Source organism: Astatotilapia calliptera, chromosome 16 (assembly GCF_964374335.1).
Source record: "Astatotilapia calliptera chromosome 16, fAstCal68.1, whole genome shotgun sequence".
In the NCBI taxonomy this organism is placed as follows: Eukaryota; Metazoa; Chordata; class Actinopteri; order Cichliformes; family Cichlidae; genus Astatotilapia; species Astatotilapia calliptera.
The window spans coordinates 28,095,960-28,117,421 of NC_137437.1; the positions used below are offsets into that span (position 1 = coordinate 28,095,960).

At 40.2% G+C, this 21,462-nt stretch overlaps 1 protein-coding gene across 4 annotated transcripts; it reads right to left on the bottom strand.

The window, feature by feature from the left end:
• Nucleotides 1-1,355: 1,355 nt before the first annotated feature.
• On the bottom strand, nt 1,356-21,057 carry klhdc3l (kelch domain containing 3-like). 4 transcript variants are annotated; one of them, XM_080290547.1, is made up of 8 exons: nt 20,903-21,057; nt 12,268-12,459; nt 11,563-11,645; nt 11,385-11,463; nt 10,002-10,048; nt 9,414-9,534; nt 8,711-8,894; nt 1,356-2,311 (listed from the first exon to the last, which is right to left on the bottom strand). In XM_080290547.1, exons 2-8 carry the CDS (start codon nt 12,365-12,367, stop codon nt 1,699-1,701), a joined length of 1,227 nt encoding a protein of 408 aa, XP_080146673.1. In that variant the 5' UTR covers nt 12,368-12,459; nt 20,903-21,057; the 3' UTR covers nt 1,356-1,698. The 4 variants fall into 4 exon arrangements, with proteins under 4 accessions (XP_080146673.1, XP_026001165.1, XP_026001167.2 ...); XM_026145380.2 differs by having other exon boundaries at nt 12,264-12,459; nt 20,903-21,056; XM_026145382.2 differs by having other exon boundaries at nt 12,268-12,456; nt 20,903-21,005.
• Between the last annotated feature and the right edge of the window lie 405 nt (nt 21,058-21,462).

Sequence of the window (21,462 nt, forward strand, 5' to 3'; positions counted from 1 at the left end):
TGATCAGCGGGCAGGTTCAGTGTTTCGAAGTTTTATCACAATTTCCTTTTTGTTTTTGTTAAGTTTGTGTCCTGGCATAAGGACGCACTCAGCACACTATTATTTTACAACTCACTAATATTCCTCACTGACCTTTAGGTGACATTTCGATGTACTTTTGCAATACTTTTTATTTGAAAAAAAAAAGAATCCTTTTAGAGAATTTGGTATGACTTTGACACTCTTCAGATATTTGAGTGATCTATAGATTTTCTGTTTCTGTCAAAAATCTTGCCGATCTTCCACATCTGCAGCCCAGATGTTTGGATTTAGTTTGAAAGTAAAGCATGGAGGTAACAAAGAGTCTGACTGTGAGGTCTCCAGTGCAATATGTTGTTTATCAAAGTATTGCACAGTCGCCATCTTAAATAATATAAGCATACTGTAATTCACTCAAACATACGTTCAGTTTACTTTTTGTACTTTTATTAAAACAAAGAAGTTGTTTTGTAAGAAGTAACAGATGGGAATTGTTTAAATGTCCTTTTCATAGAACAGGTAAGAATTTCTGTCATGAAGCTATATTTCTATAAAAATATGAGAACATAAATGAAACAATTTTGGTCATTTTAAAAGGAGCTGTGGGAGAAGCTCAGCTGACGAACGAATGCAACACAATTTCAAATATTTTTTACTCGAGTAGAAATATTCTTAACTCACTCAGACACACGTTCACCTTTGTTGGCACCACCTGAAGGGAGTTTGTGTATTTTGAATGAGTATTTCTTAGCAGGTTTGCTCATTACAGTTGATTTTTTGTTTGAAAGTGTTCAGCTTTAGATTAGCTGTTCTGTCTCATGTGATGTGTGGTATTGATCGTGGACAGATTTAAGGAGGTCAGAAGAATAAAATAATCCATCACAACACAAAGAGCTGACTCACTCTTTAGATGTCCCTGCCTCAGTAAGTACCAATGGTAAATACAGACACTCCAAAGCCTGCAAATACTTATTTTAATGTTAATTAAATAATGCTTATTTTTCATTTATTTCTGTTTTGCTCTTTTTTCAGTTCATTAGATACCTGAGTATAGCTGTTGCCTATCTGTATGACCACAGTGTATCCATCTTCTGATGGCTGCTTCCAGCAGGATAACATGATGTGCCACATATCTGGTATCTGGTATCATGAAGATGACAATGAGTTCACTGTACAGCCACTGTGTGATGCTGTCATGTCAATGTGGAACAAAATCTCTGAGGAATGTTTGCAGAAACTTGGGTGAATCTGTGCCATGAACAATTAACTAAAGTAGGTCCACCCTGGTGGTAGCATGGTGTACCTAATGAAGTGTACAATGGGAGTACAACCAAGAATAAAAATGCACTATTCTGTCTTTATTAATACAGGAATAAATGACTGTGAAATTCTGGGCTGATGCTCACTAAAGATCTGATTCCAATACCTTCCCTGTTCTTACAGAAACTATAAACAGATACACAGAACAGATACTGTGTTTTTTCACATTCACTGTTAACAGGACACAGCTCATGCTAATGCCATTTCCCCAAAATTTACTTGAATGTTGCAAAAAATGTAAAAATCAAAACACTGAAACTGTACAAAAGTATAAAAATATTTCATGTTGTTTTCTTTTTCACAGAAAGCTAGTAACACCTATTAAAACCTGCTTCTCGCGCAGAGAACAGAATCGTTTATTCAGTCAATCATCGTCACCTGCCACATGGAGATGGGGCTGGTTCTCGTACAAGGTTTTCCGCCGAGCACCAGCAGCAGGTCGGGCAGATGCTGAGTGATGTCTCCATCCTTGTCCTCCAGCGCCTCCTCCTCTGAGCAGCTCCATTGTTTCATGAATGCTTTGTTCTCAAATGTCAGGCAGCTTCCAATACGCTGACCATCTATCTCTATTAAGGCCTCTCTGCTGGTCTCCAGTTCTGAAGAACTTCTGTTGGCTTCTCTGTCTGGAGTGAAAGTCTCCAGCTCTATAGCGTTATCTGGTGCTGGGAAGCACTTGTTCTTAAACGGCTTGAGTTTCCCTCCCAGTAACCTGGGCTGGAGTCCTGAGTCTGAGCAGAAGCTCTTGCTGGTGCTACTGGTTTTGTAGCTGGGACCCAGACCAGTGCAGCAATGGTGAATCTTGTCTGGGGGGTTGGAGCCCGGGAGTGTGGTGAGCTGCATCCAGGTCTGAGTGATGAAGCTGTATCTCCACAGGCAGTTCTTTGGAGAGTCCTGGGTCTCGCCTCCACCGAAAAGGAGCATTGAGTCTTTATAGGTGACAGCTGAGTGTCCTGTGAGTTTAGGAGGGCCGTACCTGAGAAAAACAACCACAGGTGGTGTTAGCAGGAAAGAGCACACCAAATGATGCCAAATAAGTTCAGCAGTCAGTGCTAAAAACATCAGAGCTAAACAGACCGGTCAGACAGGAAGTGCTGGGAGTACCAGGAGCTGTAATCGATAATCTGCTGATCCATGTGTGATCGTATGTGTGATAATATTTCTATATGGCGTGTTGTGCCATGTTACTTTATTAAAATTACCCCTGGATATAAAACACATCATTTGCACTGTTAAACCTGGGATGATAAATCTATTTCTGACAGATGTGTCACTCATCGTATTTAAAGGACGGACATCTCTTTTTGTTGAACACCAGCTGCCTTGACTCCTCTCCTTGTGTCTCTTCCTTGCCTCCTCTGCTCTCTGTGGTAGGGAGGGGCTAAGACTAATACGCTAAGAGAGGAACTGAGGACACAAAAGAGGGGTGAGGCAAATGATCTGTGGAAAAACATCTTAAAGTGAGGTGTTGAGTTTAATGCTGACTCTTGTGTGTTTTGAGGACACCAAAAAACTGACTGCAGATACATCTGTGTGTCACAGCAGACACTACAAGCTTCCTGCCCCCTTTTTCCTTTCCTTTTGCCAAAGCTCTTTTCACACTTTGGGAATTAAAGCTGATATATCACAGATTAGAAAAACAGTGAGTCTATTTGTGGTACGTTTGTCACCAAGAATATGCAGACAGTAAAATTTCCCTTTGATCTGGATGCAAACTTGATTTCCAAGTCTCCTTCATCAGTTTCAGAGCTCTAATGCGCAGTGATTTCTGTGACGTGCACCTCTGATAATGTCTTTGAATTACAGTGGGGCAAAAAAGTATTTAGTCAGCCACCGATTGTGCAAGTTCCCCCACTTAAAATGATGACAGAGGTCAGTAATTTGCACCAGAGGTACACTTCAACTGTGAGAGACAGAATGTGAAAAAAAAAATCCATGAATTCACATGGTAGGATTTGTAAAGAATTTATTCGTAAATCAGGGTGGAAAATAAGTATTTGGTCACCTCAAACAAGGAAAATCTCTGGCTCTCACAGACCTGTAACGTCTTCTGTAAGAAGCTTTTCTGTCCCCCACTCGTTACCTGTATGAATGGCACCTGTTTGAACTCATCATCTGTATAAAAGACACCTGTCCACAGCCTCAAACAGTCAGACTCCAAACTCCGCCATGGCCAAGACCAAAGAGCTTTCGAAGGACACCAGGAAAAGTATTGTAGACCTGCACCAGACTGGGAAGAGTGAATCTGCAATAGGCAAGCAGCTTGGTGTGAAAAAATCAACTGTGGGAGCAATCATCAGAAAATGGAAGACACACAAGACCACTGATAATCTCCCTCGATCTGGGGCTCCATGCAAGATCTCATCCCGTGGGGTCAAAATGATCATGAGAACGGTGAGCAAAGATCCCAGAACCACACGGGGGGACCTGGTGAATGACCTGCAGAGAGCTGGGACCAAAGTAACAAAGGTCACCATCAGTAACACACTACAACGGCAGGGAATCAAATCCCGCAGTGCCAGACGTGTTCCGCTGCTGAAGCCAGTGCATGTCCAGGCCCGTCTGAAGTTTGCCAGAGAGCACATGGATGATACAGCAGAGGATTGGGAGAATGTCATGTGGTCAGATGAAACCAAAGTAGAACTTTTTGGTATAAACTCAACTCGTCGTGTTTGGAGGAAGAAGAATACTGAGTTGCATCCCAAGAACACCATACCTACTGTGAAGCATGGGGGTGGAAACATCATGCTATGGGGCTGTTTTTCTGCCAAGGGGACAGGACGACTGATCCGTGTTAAGGACAGAATGAATGGGGCCATGTATCGTGAGATTTTGAGCCAAAACCTCCTTCCATCAGTGAGAACTTTGAAGATGAAACGAGGCTGGGTCTTCCAACATGACAATGATCCAAAACACACCGCCCGGGCAACAAAGGAGTGGCTCCGTAAGAAGCATTTGAAAGTCCTGGAGTGGCCTAGCCAGTCTCCAGACCTCAACCCCATAGAAAATCTGTGGCGGGAGTTGAAAGTCCGTGTTGCTCGGCGACAGCCCCAAAACATCACTGCTCTCGAGAAGATCTGCATGGAGGAATGGGCCAAAATACCAGCTACTGTGTGTGCAAACCTGGTAAAGACCTATAGTAAACGTTTGACCTCTGTTATTGCCAACAAAGGTTATGTTACAAAGTATTGAGTTGTATTTTTGTTATTGACCAAATACTTATTTTCCACCCTGATTTACGAATAAATTCTTTACAAATCCTACCATGTGGATTCATGGATTTTTTTTTTTTCACATTCTGTCTCTCACAGTTGAAGTGTACCTCTGGTGCAAATTACTGACCTCTGTCATCATTTTAGGTGGGGCAACTTGCATAATCGGTGGCTGACTAAATACTTTTTTGCCCCACTGTAAGTTGGCAGCACTCAGTCAGTTCATTTCAGGAACCCTGCCATAAAACGCCTCTAAACCAACCAGAGAAAGTTTGGAGGGGAGGTGAGAAACAAACAATTACATCTGCATCTTAAGCTCTCATATTTTTCTCAGACTTTACTTAAATGTAACTGTAACGGTTTACAACCTACAAAGTCAGGTTATCACCATTAGAAATCACAAGACCTTCCAGTAACATTGTGTTATTAGGGTCACACTGTCTGTCTGTTTTTTTTTTTCCATTTGCTGTATGATACCTGTGCCTCAGGGGGCAAAAACAAGTGACGTTAGTCCTGACTATGCTACTGACCGGCTAATCATTAGTCCTGATAAACTGCTGTTCATGTTCATAACGCCAGACGAATCAATCCACAAGTCTTTACATGTAACATATTCAGTCATCCAGAACAAAAAAAACAACAAAAGAAAAACAAGTCTCCAGATGTAAATCTCAGTGATCTGAAGCTCTTTATATACATAAATTTACGTATTACTAAACCATTAAAGAGACGGTTCCTCAGGACTCTTTCTTTCCTTTTTTTTTTTTCAACAGACACACTACAATCAGTGTTTCCACCTCACATGTCAGCCTGTCAGCACGAGGCAGCAGCGGCTGAAAAGTGATCCCAGTCTTTTCAGCCGCTGCTGAAGGATTCTCTGTCTCATCAACTGGATCAGGTTCTTCTGCCATGTTGTGTTATGTGGGAATATTCAGATGAGGAGCTGCAACAGACTGCTTGTCAAGTTTTCTCGTGAGTCTTGACCTTCCCTTTATGTTCCTCCTGCTCTTTGCTTTACTCTTTATGCTAAAAACTGCATTTGTTTTACAAGGTTTGACTCATTTCTCACCCTTTACAATTTGCCATGAACACCACGCCTCATTACTCTGCATTACACCACTCTATCTGGAATAAATCATTTAAATCATCTGAAGCAAATTAGTTTCTTGATTTGAAACACAAAGTTCTTTAAAAGCAAAACTAAAAAAATAAATAAATTACAACTAAAATATAGTTTCACAAATTAAAACACAGGTAAAAAAAATGTGAATAAAGAAACATTAGGAAGCAAAAAGTACTTTAACTTAAAAAATGAAAAGCAATGTAGCAAGCTTGTAATTTGCTAAACTGCTGGAGCGATTAGGACAATACAGCTACAGGGAGTGCAGAATTATTAGGCAAATGAGTATTTTGTCCACATCATCCCCTTCATGCATGTTGTCTTACTCCAAGCTGTATAGGCTCGAAAGCCTACTACCAATTAAGCATATTAGGTGATGTGCATCCCTGTAATGAGAAGGGGTGTGGTCTAATGACATCAACACCCTATATCAGGTGTGCATAATTATTAGGCAACGTCCTTTCCTTTGGCAAAATGGGTCAAAAGAAGGACTTAACAGGCTCAGAAAAGTCAAAAATAGTGAGATATCTTGCAGAGGGATGCAGCAGTCTCAAAATTGCAAAGCTTCTGAAGCGTGATCATCGAAAAATCAAGCGTTTCATTCAAAATAGTCAACAGGGTCGCAAGAAGCGTGTGGAAAAACCAAGGCGCAAAATAACTGCCCATGAACTGAGAAAAGTCAAGCGTGCAGCTGCCAAGATGCCACTTGCCACCAGTTTGGCCATATTTCAGAGCTGCAACATCACTGGAGTGCCCAAAAGCACAAGGTGTGCAATACTCAGAGACATGGCCAAGGTAAGAAAGGCTGAAAGACGACCACCACTGAACAAGACACACAAGCTGAAACGTCAAGACTGGGCCAAGAAATATCTCAAGACTGGTTTTTCTAAGGTTTTATGGACTGATGAAATGAGAGTGAGTCTTGATGGGCCAGATGGATGGGCCCGTGGCTGGATTGGTAAAGGGCAGAGAGCTCCAGTCCGACTCAGACGCCAGCAAGGTGGAGGTGGAGTACTGGTTTGGGCTGGTATCATCAAAGATGAGCTTGTGGGGCCTTTTCGGGTTGAGGATGGAGTCAAGCTCAACTCCCAGTCCTACTGCCAGTTTCTGGAAGACACCTTCTTCAAGCAGTGGTACAGGAAGAAGTCTGCATCCTTCAAGAAAAACATGATTTTCATGCAGGACAGTGCTCCATCACACGCGTCCAAGTACTCCACAGCGTGGCTGGCAAGAAAGGGTGTAAAAGAAGAAAAACTAATGACATGGCCTCCTTGTTCACCTGATCTGAACCCCATTGAGAACCTGTGGTCCATCATCAAATGTGAGATTTACAAGGAGGGAAAACAGTACACCTCTCTGAACAGTGTCTGGGAGGCTGTGGTTGCTGCTGCACGCAATGTTGATGGTGAACAGATCAAAACATTGACAGAATCCATGGATGGCAGGCTTTTGAGTGTCCTTGCAAAGAAAGGTGGCTATATTGGTCGCTGATTTGTTTTTGTTTTGTTTTTGAATGTCAGAAATGTATATTTGTGAATGTGGAGATGTTATATTGGTTTCACTGGTAAAAATAAATAATTGAAATGGGTATATATTTGTTTTTTGTTAAGTTGCCTAATAATTATGCACAGTAATAGTCACCTGCACACACAGATATCCCCCTAAAATAGCTCAAACTAAAAACAAACTAAAAACTACTTCCAAAAACATTCAGCTTTGATATTAATGAGTTTTTTGGGTTCATTGAGAACATGGTTGTTGTTCAATAATAAAATTATTCCTCAAAAATACAACTTGCCTAATAATTCTGCACTCCCTGTATAAACTGGGCCTAAATTGAAAAAGCTAATGAGCAAAGTTGTGTTTTTTTAGAGGCTGACCATCTGTAAGAGCCAGTGTGAGCTAATTTAGAATGACTCTGGGTCTGGGTTCATTGCTGGTGCATTTAACTATAGTTTCAACAGGCGGCTTACCTACAGCTTCTAGGTTTTATTGTCGGAGTGTAGACCAAATATAATGATAGTAAAAACTCCCAGAAAGCTTAAGAGTCAGCAGCAGCAAAAACAATAACCACAGCACAGGATTAAAAAAACATAGAACTTTTTGACAGCCAGGTTAGTGAAACCCACAGAGATGAATTCCTTCAAGGGGCATATGATCCAGTAGTATATTCACAGGAGTGATGTGTTACATATTCACACCTTTATATCATGGCAAAAAAGACTTATGTATACCTGCAATAAGTGTGCCTCGTGAATGGACTTTTTCCAAGGTTAGGGATGTCAGTTAATAATAATGAAAAAACATCTGACTCACCTAAGAATAGCTGAAAAACCAAAAAGACTCAAAATGTCGTGAATAAAAATCTTTGCATATGACAAATGTAGACAGTATTGCTTCATTTTTCTCTTATTTTATTCATTTTCCATAAGTGTAATTAGCTATATTCAGTCACAAAGAGAATAAATGATATTGGGGCCTCTACTTAACCTATTTACAAAATGAGCCGCAGTCAAATCCACAGACCTTGTGTGGACATCATGATGAACAGAGCAGCTATTTTCAGTATACATTATTTACAAACTGGCTTGTTTTGTATTGCACTGAATTAGTAAGTAACTGAAACAGCCTCATGTACGTTAACACAACCACAGCAAAATGCTGAAACACAGAGTTCATTGCAGTCATCGCTGTCTTTAACCATTCCAAAGTATTTCTTATTTTGTTGTAAAGGAAGTTCTCCAAAACATGTATTGATCATAACTATTGATAGTCTGGTATAACATGTAGATTTGTCTAGAAATCTTCAATGCTTGTCTGTGTTGTTTCACAGAATAGCCTGTTCAAGTACTGACACAAAAGCAGCCAGCAGGTGTCGCTGTGGAGATGGCTGTGAAATTGTTTTGAAACCATGATCCAGTGCTGGCACAACGACTTTGTATGTCTCAGTTTGCCCATCACTACCTGTCAGTGGTTTTAATGTCGAGACTGATCTTTTTCACTGCATCCAGTTTTCAAAAATACAGACAAACTCCGCACTTACTTGAGTGAACTCCATGTCTGGCTGCTGGAATTCCACTTCCAGAAGTCTCTCTGCTCCCGTAAACCTTTTAAGCCTCCGAACAGGTACACGCAGCCCTGATAGGCTATAGCTGAGTGACTGTGTCTGGGGCCTGGGCCTAATGAGTCCTGCTGAGAGCCACTCAGCAGGGACCAAGACATGGTATCTGCCATTAACACACACACAAACAAGTATCTATAATTAATGCTCATTCTGCAGCTCACATTGTGTTTGCATGTGTCACAATGCTGATGATGTTCACATGCTGCCCTCTAACTGAATATGGGTGAGACTTCACTCCTAGAAACAGTTCAGCTCAGTTTAATTGTCAATTTGTTTCTCCATCTCACAGCTATAAACTACATTCACACTGGTAAATATGAGCAGTTTATAAAATTATATTGACCAAGATGGAATCACAGCTAGAAGATGAGCTTGGCATCAAGTGGGACTAAACTGATGCAGTTTACTGAACTTATGATCTATCCCATTATATTAATGCTCAAAGTTGCTTATAGAAAAATCATGCTGAACAAAAGCTACAATTAATCTTTTGATAGTAACTCTGGCAAATACCATAAAAGGTCAGCTGATTTTGAGGGTGTGAGGTGGGAATTTTAAGATTTGGTTAGTTTTATATGGAAGGAGCTGACTGAATTCTCCCTTTTGTCAGTTTTAAACTCACTAAAGTCCAAACTCCAGAAATCCTGGGAGGTGCCTTTCATGTCAATGAATCCTCCGTACATGAGCATGGCAGAGCCGAGCACCACGGTGCTGTGGCCCTTCCTGTTGGTCGGCATTTGGGTCTGCACACAGAAAGAGAGAGAAATACATTTAGAATAGATGGTAAGCTACTTCTATGACCTTGATTGAACAGTCACAAAAAATGCATTAAATTTGGGCTTCTTCAACCTAACCCTAACCTTTCTCTTCCTACTTTGGTGATCCTCTTCCTACTTAGCTATATCCATTCTGTGGGGAAACACTGCAAATCAATTTATTTGACCTTTAAAGTTCTAACAAATATGTGGGTAGTGTGTGACTTCTGTTCTGCTGATACAAGCTAAAACAAGCAAAGGATGGCAGGAACTGTGCACAGTGTTCACTGATGTGCTTCCAAGTGTTGTGACTGCGTGACACAAAACAAACGGCAGCACACGAGGACTGAGCGGTTAATTATTTCTGTTATAAGCTGATAATGAGATCTAACCATCTGATTGTTTTCTATAGACAGAGAACATGTTATCATTTAGATATGAAAAGCACTCGGTACCTGAAGCAAGCTCCTCTTTCCCTGCCACTGCACCCACTTCTGCTTTGCTGAAACACAAATGACACAAGAAAATTAAACTAAAAGAGTGACGTACAATAAAATGGATATGATATCTTTACAACATCTGTCAGCCTTACTCCAAGACAAAAAAAAGTAAGTAAAGGCTAACATACAGAGGAGAGGCACTTCTGCAATAATTCTGAAATACACTGACACACACTGTTGTGCAGCCCAGTCTTATGAAATCTATTGTTACAGGGACACAAACTGTCCAGTTGGCCAAAGTAGAGAGGCTTTAAAAGACGTGGTAAATGTTATATTTTAACCTAAACCAAGACAGTTTTAAACCTAATCCTGTCGTTTTTAATGCTTAAATGTAACCAGGCAAAATATTTTTAATAAATAACATATTTAAAAATACCACCAGCTACCTGTGCTACCTGTCCGCTTCCTAGCATAGGTGATTTTAAGAGAAGTTGACCCCTGACCTTGACCTTCAACTCAATTGAGATTCGAACTTAGAAAAACATCTTCAGGACCATAACTTGCTTTGATCAGTGTGATCTGTCCTAACTATTATTGAGATTGCGGTAACACCAGTGTTGTTTCTCCACTCCACAGCTATCGCTACATTGACCTATCCATCCAAGGATATTAACCTTGAAAGTTTACCCAGAATGCACTTTTTCAATGCTTGTCTCTGTTGCTCTATGTCAAAGAAATGAAACTGCTGCATTTTATGCAAGTCATGACAGATCCCATCATGCTGAACAAAAACTAGATTTTTCTTTACATCGTGACACTTGGAGTGGAACGAAAACTTCAAGAGCTTATACTTCTAAAAATATCCAAGTTCGGTAAAATGTAACAATTGTGTAAAACAATTGCTTCATTAAACATATTGTAGTTCTTATGAAAACAAAAGAACCAATTGATTTTGAGGGTGGGCGTTTCGGGGGCTTTTTACAGATGTGATATGATTTTATATACAATAAGTGGTGAGAATTGAAAAAAACTGTGCATGAGATGGAATTTAGGTTATGTTGGAACAAGCAGAATAAAAACTGAGCTGAAGTGAAGAACACAGGAAGTGTTAGAGCAGGAAATGAACACAGCTGCAGTTTTCCTCCATTTGATAAATATGTGTTGGGGTAAATCACCTTTTCTTATGTTGTTTCTAATTGTCTTTAGAGTCGTGAGGTTATGAGCATGGAGACCCTCTCAGGTTTCTCTCTCAGCTTTAGTGACACAGAGGAATGAAACGTTTTACAGGGATTAGGAGGATCGACATGCAGCAACATGTTTTACCTGCTGAGCCTGAGAATTGACTACAACAGTAGTGTGACTGGCTGCCAGCCCATGCTGCACTGCAGTGAAACTCACCGATGTCAAACACCCAGAGAGCACATCTGCATGTGGTGTATGCAGAGTCCAACAGGCCTCCAAACACGTACAGGAAACCCTGAAAAGTTCAAAGCTGTTAAACATACTCTGCATGCCCACCGCTGTCATAAGATGGTCTCTCTGCTTTATGTCCAATGATTAAAGAAATTGAAGGTACCTTGTGAGCTACCATAGAATGTCCCTCTAGCTCCTCTGGTGCCGCTTCACCACTGCAGCTCAACTCGGTCCATTCATCAGACACTGAAATATTGAACACAGCAGTGTTGTTAACTGATGATTACAAAAAGAATATTACAGGAGGCTGTTTTATAAGAATGCAGCAAAAAACATCCTTTGCAAAGTTTAAGTGGAATAAATGTTGCATCTTTTTTCATGAATGACAGTGTGTATATAAACTTGAACGACTTGCAACACTTTCTACATCTGCACAAAGGCGTTGCCCAAATACCATAGGAATAGTTGGTGCTATCTTTTAATAAAAGACTGCATATAAAAGATGGAGATTTGAAGCATTGTAGCCTTCACCAGGGCAGAGCAGGAGGTGATCATAACCATACCTGAAAGGACAGATCTTAGTGAAGATCAAAGTGTTAAGTCATAACATTTGTCTGTTTCTTTTGTGCTGTTTTAAGTAGTAGACTAATTGGTCATTTGAAGAGAGGGCTTTATGTAAATGAGTACCTGAACATGGTTTTTGGCTACTCTGCCTAATATGTAATTCTTAAAAAGAGGTCTTTCTAGTGGCTATTCTGCGACCAGCCACAAGGATATCGCTTCTAAGGAAGTATTCTGTCATCCGTCTTTATATAGATCTGCATCTTTATATATGCATGGCTATTAATGGATGGGGGCCCTTACCCACGTTGTATTTCCAGAAGTCCCTCAGACATCTGTTCTCTCTGCCTCCCAGGACGTAGACGTTTGCATTGTAGCTGCAGCAGGCGTGCTTGTAGCGGTCGCATGGGGACAGGCTGCTTCTCAGGGGGAGCTGTTTCCACAAACAGGGGTTGTTCTGACTCATACCTGGCAGCCCTCACTCTCACTGGAACATCTTCTAAAAGAAAGTAAGTGTATACAGTCGTGCGTTATATGGACCCACTATCATGGCTAAAAAGTGCCAAGAACAAATGTTACAGACTGGTAGCACCTTTTTAGCTTCATTGTGCGATGATATGCAGGACTAAATAGCCTTCTTTCTGTTAAAAGTTTACATTTTTTAGATACTAGAGCCGCTGACTGACTCCACCTGGATGCTGTAAGTTGTTAAACGGTGCAAAACGATGAGTTTCATCTCCGTCCGTGTGAACAGGCCCTGATCAAAGTGGATGAAACAAAGGCTGCACTACAGGAGACAGGACAAATGAAAAACCCAAGCAACAGCTGCTTCCGTATTCACGAGGGGTCACCACAGCAAGCTCCACATGTTTGATTGGGCAGTTGTACGCCAGATGCCCTTCCTAACCTGTCTGTGGCTGGAACTGACCCTGGAACCTTTTACTTTCTAAGCTAATGTGCAAACCACTACACAATAAATGCTTTAAAAACTGTCTGTATCACCAGAACATGAGTGGAGATTCACGAGTTCATATCTTAAAAGAGCAGAGGGACTACACCAAGTTTTTTGGAGCACCGCTCCTCAAACAGAGCCAGAATTGTAGTGTAATAATAATAATATAACACGATAATATAATCATAGTTTACTCAACTTTCCAAAAACTCTAGTACTTAAGATCCTGCACGCAACTACACTAATTTAACTTTCATTTTAGAACCCATCAGAGCTTTTCCCTCATTTGCATCTTTTTTCCGACTGCCTGCAGAGTCCTGAGAAAGACAAAATTAACTTTTATTTACATGCACATTGTGGCATTGACAGAATTTTATACCGTTCTTCTTCCTTCTTCCTTGTTGAATGATAAACTTCTTATCAAATGAACAAATTTTTTTCTCCTGAATTAATTTACTGAAGACATTTGGTTTGAGTGCACATTAACTTTACTCCTCAAATGAATCCTGTTTGTTCTGCATTTACCCGATGGCCAGTGACAACAGCAGCCTTTGGAAAACTGTTCTGACGCACAAAACAACTGGATACCTTTTTTTTTTCCCCTGTCCCGTTTGGTTCTTTTGCCATCAGAATTATCATCTAAAGGCAAAGAAAGATGCCCAACAGAATTACTTGACCAAATGGACCATCCCGGCCTTGCCGTATTGGTCTATTTGACTCACCTTTGCTTTTATTGTTTATTTTATTTTATTTTCGCTTACTACACACGGGACAGACATGACTGGGGGAAAGAAAAGGGAGAAAGAACGAGGGAAAGAAAAACAGCGGGGAAGAGGAATGATGATAAAGGGCAAAAAACAAAAACCAACAAAACAAACAGACAAAAAATACATATATCAATCACCTGGATCACCTGTTGAGAAAGACAAAAGAGAAAACAAGCAAAAAAGAGAGAGCAATATAATAAACAACATCATTGCGATGATCTATGTGAATATAACAGTAAATACTAAATATTAATTATTATTGTGCAGCACGTAGGATTGACAGCACACAGGAGGAGAAGTAGGAGCCAAAAAGGGTGTAGTTTGTGTCTGTGAGCACCCGTGTGTACACCTGTGAGCATGAGCGCGCTTGTATTTAAAAGGTTCCTTCGTGTAATGATCTGCTAGAGGGCGTGGGGAGCCATAGCCCCGGATACCAACTGGATACCTTTTTAGTACCGACTGAGAGCACCCAGCATCTGAACAAGGAGCCAAAGCAGAAACCTTCAAACTGACACTCAAGCTTCTCATCTACAAAGAAAGCAGGCTAAATCCAGACTGAACCCCTACTGTGGGAAGCATTTATCCAGTAATTTCCTGCAGTTTTGAAATATGAAATTTCAAGCCTATAAGAAGTTTAATGTTACTCAGTTACAGTGCTGAATTTGAATCAAACAGCTGTTTGGGGCCTTACTGTCAGGGTCCTGGGTCTCCTGACCCAGCGTTTTAGTTCTTTGTGGGTTTTGTATTATTGTACTTGGTGTGAGTTATGCTATGGTTTCTAGTTTCTATCCCTTGCCCTTCATGTTTCTCTATGTGCCCTCTGTTCTGTGTAAGTCCGTGTCTGCATGTTTGGGTTCCCCTCTGTGTCTCTCGGTTCTTAGAGTCCTCTGCCTTATGGTTTATGTCTCTGTGTTTCTTAGTTGCTGTCTCCACGGTGTCAAGTTCGCGTCTCTGTGTGATCCTTCCTGTTTTACTTTGAAGGTCCGTGACTTATGTGAATGTGTCCTGCTTTGCTTGTCTCGTCAGTTCTAATTTCCCCCAGCTGTGCTCTCCTTCTGTGTCTCATTCTCCTCGTTACTTCCCAGTGTATTTAGACCCTGTGTTTCTCTGAGTTAGTGTTGCGTCGTACCCTCAACAAGCTGTGTGTGTTTTGCCTCCGTGTTGCCAGTGTTTTGTTTCCAGTTCAGTGTTTTGTGCTTCAGTGTTTTAGTCCACCAGCGTTTTTGTTTGTCTTTTGGTGAGTTTAGTTAGTAAGAGGTTTTCCAGCATTAAAGCTGCGCTTTAAGTTGAACTTCTGTGTCTGAGTCCTGCATTTTGGATCCACCACTCCTGCTTGCCCGCCTACCACACAGCCAACCATGACACTTACTGGTTGGAGTTTGCATGTTCCTCCAGTGGCTTGGGTACTACAGCTTCTTGCCACAGTCCAAAGCGATGCATGTGAGGTTAACTAGTGATTCAGAAGTGCATGTAGGGCTGGATGTGAGTATGAGTGGCCGTCTGTCTCTGTGTTCCCACATTTACTAGCTATTTTACTAATGAATAATCCTCCTCACTCTTATTTTGAAAGTCCAGTTGATGCTAACTAGATAGCCTCATGTTCTCCCTGACGGATGGCTTCTTCATATATTCTCTTGGAGGTGGAGTTACTCCCAGTATCCTGAAACATGCCAACACCCATAGCACTCTAGGGAAATAAAGCTTCTTTTCAAGAGTTTCACTTCCTGCTTAAATAAAAACTAATACAGCTATGGGAAACACTGCGCTCAGCATGTTCTCTCTGGCTTTAATAGATGGTGTACTGGATGGCTGATGACACACATGATCGTTTGGCATTTCAAAAACATATATTTAAATACTTGTTGTGGCAGAGACAGCGAAGCTAGAGTACTAAAGAGAACCAAAACAGGCACATTTAGAACATGGAAACTCAATACAGAAAAATTGCCTAGCCAGTCTGTGAATTCTAACCCAAGGCCACCTTCAAAAAGTTGAAAATATAAAAAAGACCAAAATTTAAAACGTGAACTACTGGCTCATTTTAAATGTAATTTAGTTTTACAGCATAAAAAAATATTAAGGGCTGTTCTTTTTCCAATGGACAATGAAATTACTGACTTTTGTTATTGTTGTTGTTATTATTTTATCATTCATCAGCTAATCGATCATTCCGTGAAATGCCAGAACACAGATGGATATAAGGTCGGTTTACTGTGTAATATACGCATGAACAAGCAGTGGTGCTTTAGTTATATCAGTTATATTACTACAAGTCACTAAACAGCACCAGTGACTCATTTAAGGATGCTTTTACATAACATGTAAGCTGAGTTTTAATAGCGTTGCTCTTTCTCACTGTGAGCAGTAATTTTCCATCTCTAAGTGAGGAAGTATACTCAGTTTTACAAAGCCATTAGTATTCCTCTGTTTGGACTTGACCGCTGTCTTATCAGGCTGTCACAAGAGCAAACAGCTCTGAGGTCACAACACTTAAGTGACACACCTAGCCAAGTGTTGTCCAAATACTTGAGAGTCACATGAATAAATGGGACCATAACTTTGTTGTTCATGGAGAAAAAAAAGCAATATTCAGGAATGCAGTCCTTAAAATCTAGGATCAAATGGAGCAACAGCTGTTTTTCACCATATTTTTCTATATTTCCTAAAGCATCGGCTCATCTGCCTTGTGAACTTCAGGGTCACATCTAATTCTTAATACGCAGGGTTTAATATGATGTCAGCTCACCCTCTGCTGCTATAACAGCTTCAGCTTTCCTGGAAAGGCTTTCCATAATGTTTAAGAGCGTGTTTATGGGAATTTCTGACAATTTTTCCAGAAGCACATTTGTGAGGTTAGACGCTGTGTTGGATGACAAAGCCTGGTTTGCAGTCTGCACGTACAAACTCCAAAACATGTACAAAACACAACGGAAGTGCTCCAGGATGCTAGGGGCAGTGTTGAGCTTTTGTTACCTAGTGGTTACACAAGCCACGAAGTACCAAGTAAATTAACATTTTTTTAAATTATTTGAATATATATGACTGCCTGTGTATAAATACACAAACAATACACATATGCTTTCAATTGTGTACTTTAAGTGATCTAGGTAGCTTTGTTTTGGAAGTTCAGTTAACGCTAGAAATGTGTTTTGGAGTTTGTACATGCTTCAGAGTTTGTACGTGCTTTGTCTCTAGGGGCCACCGTATATATTTATATATAAACATATATAAATAAAACCACATTTTTTAAAAAACATTAGTAATTCCTTTTGTGCATAATTTTATATTGTTGTTGATAATAAATTAATTAACACTAGCATCCCCCAGGCTTCTACCTTTCTAGCAACAAAACAACCTGAAGAGCCAGTTGGGAGCCAAAAGAGCCGGCTCTTTTTAGTGAGCCGAGCCAAAAGAGCCGGCTCTTTTTAGTGAGCCGAGCCAAAAGAGCCGGCTCTTTTTAGTGAGCCAAGCCAAAAGAGCCGGCTCTCTAAAAAGAGCCGGAATTCCCATCGCTATTTTGGAGGTCAGTTGCAACTGACTATGCAGGAAGTTAGCAACCTTTGTGGACTTTTGCGCCTCAGCACCCCTCAGGCTAAAACAATGGCTTTTTTGTTTTTAAGCTCTCTTTTTGTCCTCGATTACAAATCAAAGCACCTGCTCTGTTTTTAATATAGATTTTGGTTTATGACGCTCTTGTTTTTTTTAATCTTATTTAACCTTTTCTGTGTAAATGAACTCCTTCTTGATTGTAAATTTTACCTTATTGGATTTTATTTTACTGAACTTTTCTATTTTATTTGAGCTAATCTGTGATAGGCATTCTTTAATATTTTGGATACTATAACACAGGAAGTTCCAGCTTTTGGCATAAATACAGTTTATTCTTAAATTTAACATTTCAGGCATGTGATTATACTAGCACTGAAAGGTTAATCGGAATTCCTTTTTACATTTTGTCTTCCAGTGATTCTAAATAAAACAGGATAATTAGGATAAAGTGATTACTCGTTTGTTTTCTGTTACAATTCAAATGCACCTCTGTTCAAGTGTTTTCTAAAAGCCAAAACTCACTCACGGCTCAGGCTGAGATGACAGTCAGAGAATCTGTGGTTTTCGAGGTCCAATTATGGAAAGCAATCATTTGCTATAATGAAGCAGCTCGAATTAAGGCTGTGCAAATAACTGTGTATTTTGATTTCAATTACAGTTCCAACAAATATTACAACAAGTTACTCTAAAAAAAAAAACTCTACTGTCGTTTTTAACCAACTCTGAGACTTCAGATTTGTCGTAGGATTTTTTCAGTGAAGAGGTTTTCTCCTGCAGTGACTGAACCTCACTCAGTCAACAAATACTGTTATTGTAGCAGGATGTGTAATCATGTTATTACAGAAATCTGAGTCGCAGAAAACTCAGGTTGCTGCAATGCTGCCCACTGGAATTTAAATAACGTTTGAGCACCATGATCAACTCCTGTGGTGAAAATAGCACAGCAAAACTGTTCCTATGTTGTTATGTTGGTTTCTGTCTTACATAGGTTATTTAAGTCTTATAGATTTCTTTGTGTTAATGAATTTACAATATGTGAAGATATCAGCCAAACAAATGAAACAGGATGGAGCTGTTAAAGAAACTGCAATGTTTCGAAACTGTGAGCATACTCTAACTAGCGCTAGCCCATCTGCTCCATTGACCCAATAAATCATCCAATCGCAGTCGAGTTTAACATGCACCTATTAAAGCACCACCTTATACTTCGTAAAGAACCATGTGGGGCCCAAAGACAAAACACAACAGTACTGATGAGAAAAAAAAACTTCAAGCATGAAGAAATGTTCATGTGCAACTATGAAAAATTCAGATGACCAGAATTTGTGACCATACGTGGACAGCTATCAGCTGAACAGGTAAAAAAATCTGCATCCTCTTTGCATTTTTACCTCGTAGCTCCACTAACTCAGTCTGCTGCTCACCTGCATAAACGCCGCTCTTTATAAAACACGCACACTTGCTGAAACAAAGTTGGAACAAGATAAAAGGAGATCTTTTTAAACTTAGCCACTTTAAGCTCCAATCTAAAATCAAAGCAAGAGAAAAAAATGTCCTCCTATTGTTTTTTGATGCTAGATCATTCAGACTGCTCCATGTACACGTTTAATGATCAGGGAAAAAATGATCTCTTCTATGCTGTAGCCCATGCAGCAGTACAAACTCAATACCGAAGTCCAGTTTCTGGTGAGCGCAGCTGGGTCCAGTCCAGACAGTACGTGCAGGCCTGTGAATCACCTTGCTGAACTCTCCATGGCATCTGCTCCAGATCCACTATCTCCATTAGTTTAAAGGAGTGTCCTCTATACCAGCGGTCCCCAACCCCCGGGCCACGGACTGGTACCAAACAACTTTGATACTTTGTTTGGTACTGGGCCACAAGAGTTGAGGCTCGGTGTGAAATGTATGATTTACAGGGTATTTATTGTTAACTTTGGTTTCCCTGGGTCTTTTCCCGTGTGTTATGAATAATTTTTTTTGGGTACCGGTACTCGTTTTATTTTGTTGTATTTATCCACGACACCTTAAAGGCCAGTCCATGAAAATATTGTCTGACATAAACCGGCTCATTGCGCAAAAAAGGTTGGGGACCACTGCTCTATACAGTATAAAACACAGTGCAAAAGATGGACAGAGGCACCTCTGGTGTAGGTTCATCAAGTTGTGTTATGAAGCATCAAACTGAAGAGTTTTGCAACCAATTCGTGACGAAATGACCAAAATTGATCAAATAAATATTTTATCCTGTGTCGCCTGATACAAAATCTGAAAAGTGCTTACAAAAGTCAGGGCTAGTTTCCCACAGACTTCTGTGGGACCGGGAGTCTATGGAAGCAACTGCAATCAAACTGGAAACCAGAGATCAGTAAAGTTAATGGCAGTTAAACCTTTCTTAGTCCTGACTGACTGAACTGACCACCAATGAGTGCAAAGGATATCATTGACTGACACACGAGGGGAGTAAATACACAAGTGTTACCTAAGCAACCAGAGCCTGGTATCCTATCCACTACCAACCAACAGCCAGTGACAATGTTATGGGAAGGAAACAACCAAATCACTTCCTGTGTGGATGCTACTGTGTGGAGGCCACTTCAGGACTATACACAGAGTAACTGTTAGCTTGTTGCAAAAAAAAAGCTAATATAATCACCTACAAATAATTTGGATTTTTTTTTAAAAAGGGTCAAATTAAAAAGTATTTAAAAAGAGACTGCATGGCCTCTTTTTAAATGCAGTAAGCTATTACTGCTTTACAAACATTCATCAGTACAGTGGAAGTGATCTGTGGAGTTACTGGACCAACATAGTGTCATCATTGTATTCTGGTAGCTGACTTGTTAGGGAGGATGTTAATCAGAAATTCAGTAATATATTCTTTCCAAGGAAATGCACTTTATAGATGGTACCGAACTTAAAATATGAGGTAAAGATTTAAATCAACCAGTCTCTGCCAATCCTCTGGGTAAATGTGTAATATATTACTTTTCCCAAGCTGGTGCAATCAGATAAAGCACACACAATGGAGCCGCTGTATTCCCATGAAGCCACATTAGTGATGTTTTCACTCCTATCGAATCTGAAATTCTCGGACTGTTACAGATAATAAGACATGAAGTTGTCTGGGTGACTAAGGCTACGCTAACTGCCCTCTTTCTTTATCTTAGGTGTATACTCAGGACAAAAAGTGTTTTCTAACCGTTTAACATTAGATAAGTAGCAACAGGCGCTTTTTTGTACAAGGCGGCTGTTAACGTGAAGTTGTCTGATGTGTACAACCGTTCCTAACGTGACTTTAGACACGTCAGTTTAATCAGGGGGAATGCGACCCGTGAACCCACAACTCGCTCACATCTCCAGCAGCGACACCCCGCGTGCTTTCAGTAGTTTATGTAATCGAAGGAAAGCCACTTGGCTAAAGTAAGATAACTTACTGGTTTCCCACATATTAAACCCCGAGGAAAATCTATCAGAGGGATGATAACGGTAACGCTCGAGAAGAGGAAATGAGATCAACTTTTTTTTCGTCTGTTTGATCAAAACGGAACCAAAGCAGGTCCGAGCTTCAGTGCCGAAAAGCCTCTGAGCTCTAAAATAGTTATAAAAAGGTCACTTCATGTGAAAAAAAAAACAAAAAACAGCCAGTTTTGGCGTTAAAATGATGTTTTACTTACGCACAGTCCTCCGCTGCAGTGTCTCTTTTTTGGTCGTTGCTTTACTGCTAACGGGCTGCTGGTGCGTTCGATTTCACCTCGTAAATTCCCACCGCAGGTCTGGGAAGTGAAAGAATTTGTTTGGATTGGCCACGCGTCCGTGACGGCAAAAAACAAATGTACTGCGTATGATGAGATATGAAACCTCATTTTAGATACACATTACAATGTTATTTTCAAAAGCAACCTAATTAGGTGACTATGATGTATAAGAATGATTTTTTAAAAATCCGTTTTAATATAATACACGTGCTCTTGGGTGAAAAACGGAACGACTCAATCATGATTATCAGAATTTTTTCCAGTTGCTAATAAACAGTTTATAGCAAAGCAGATATGAAGGGAAAATATAGTGTATATTAGTTCAAGTTACTGTTTTCTAAAATGGGATTGCACACCCCCAAATGCCCCAATCTATGACTGTTGCAAGTCTGTGGTAATTCTATGTTACACAGACTCAACTTTCAGTTGATCAGTTCCTTTCTCTACCAGTAGTTTCTCAATTGCAGTAGATGCAGCAT

Coding starts and splice junctions, on each gene's coding strand:
- klhdc3l (XM_026145380.2), bottom strand. CDS start 12,426: ATGAGTCAGAACAACCCCTGTTTGTGGAAACAGCTCCCCCTGAGAAGC. Junction 11,646..12,263: donor CTTCTGGAAATACAACGTGG/GTAAGGGCCCCC, acceptor TCAATATTTCAG/TGTCTGATGAATGGACCGAG. Junction 10,049..11,384: donor TCTCTGGGTGTTTGACATCG/GTGAGTTTCACT, acceptor TTTGTGTTTCAG/CAAAGCAGAAGTGGGTGCAG.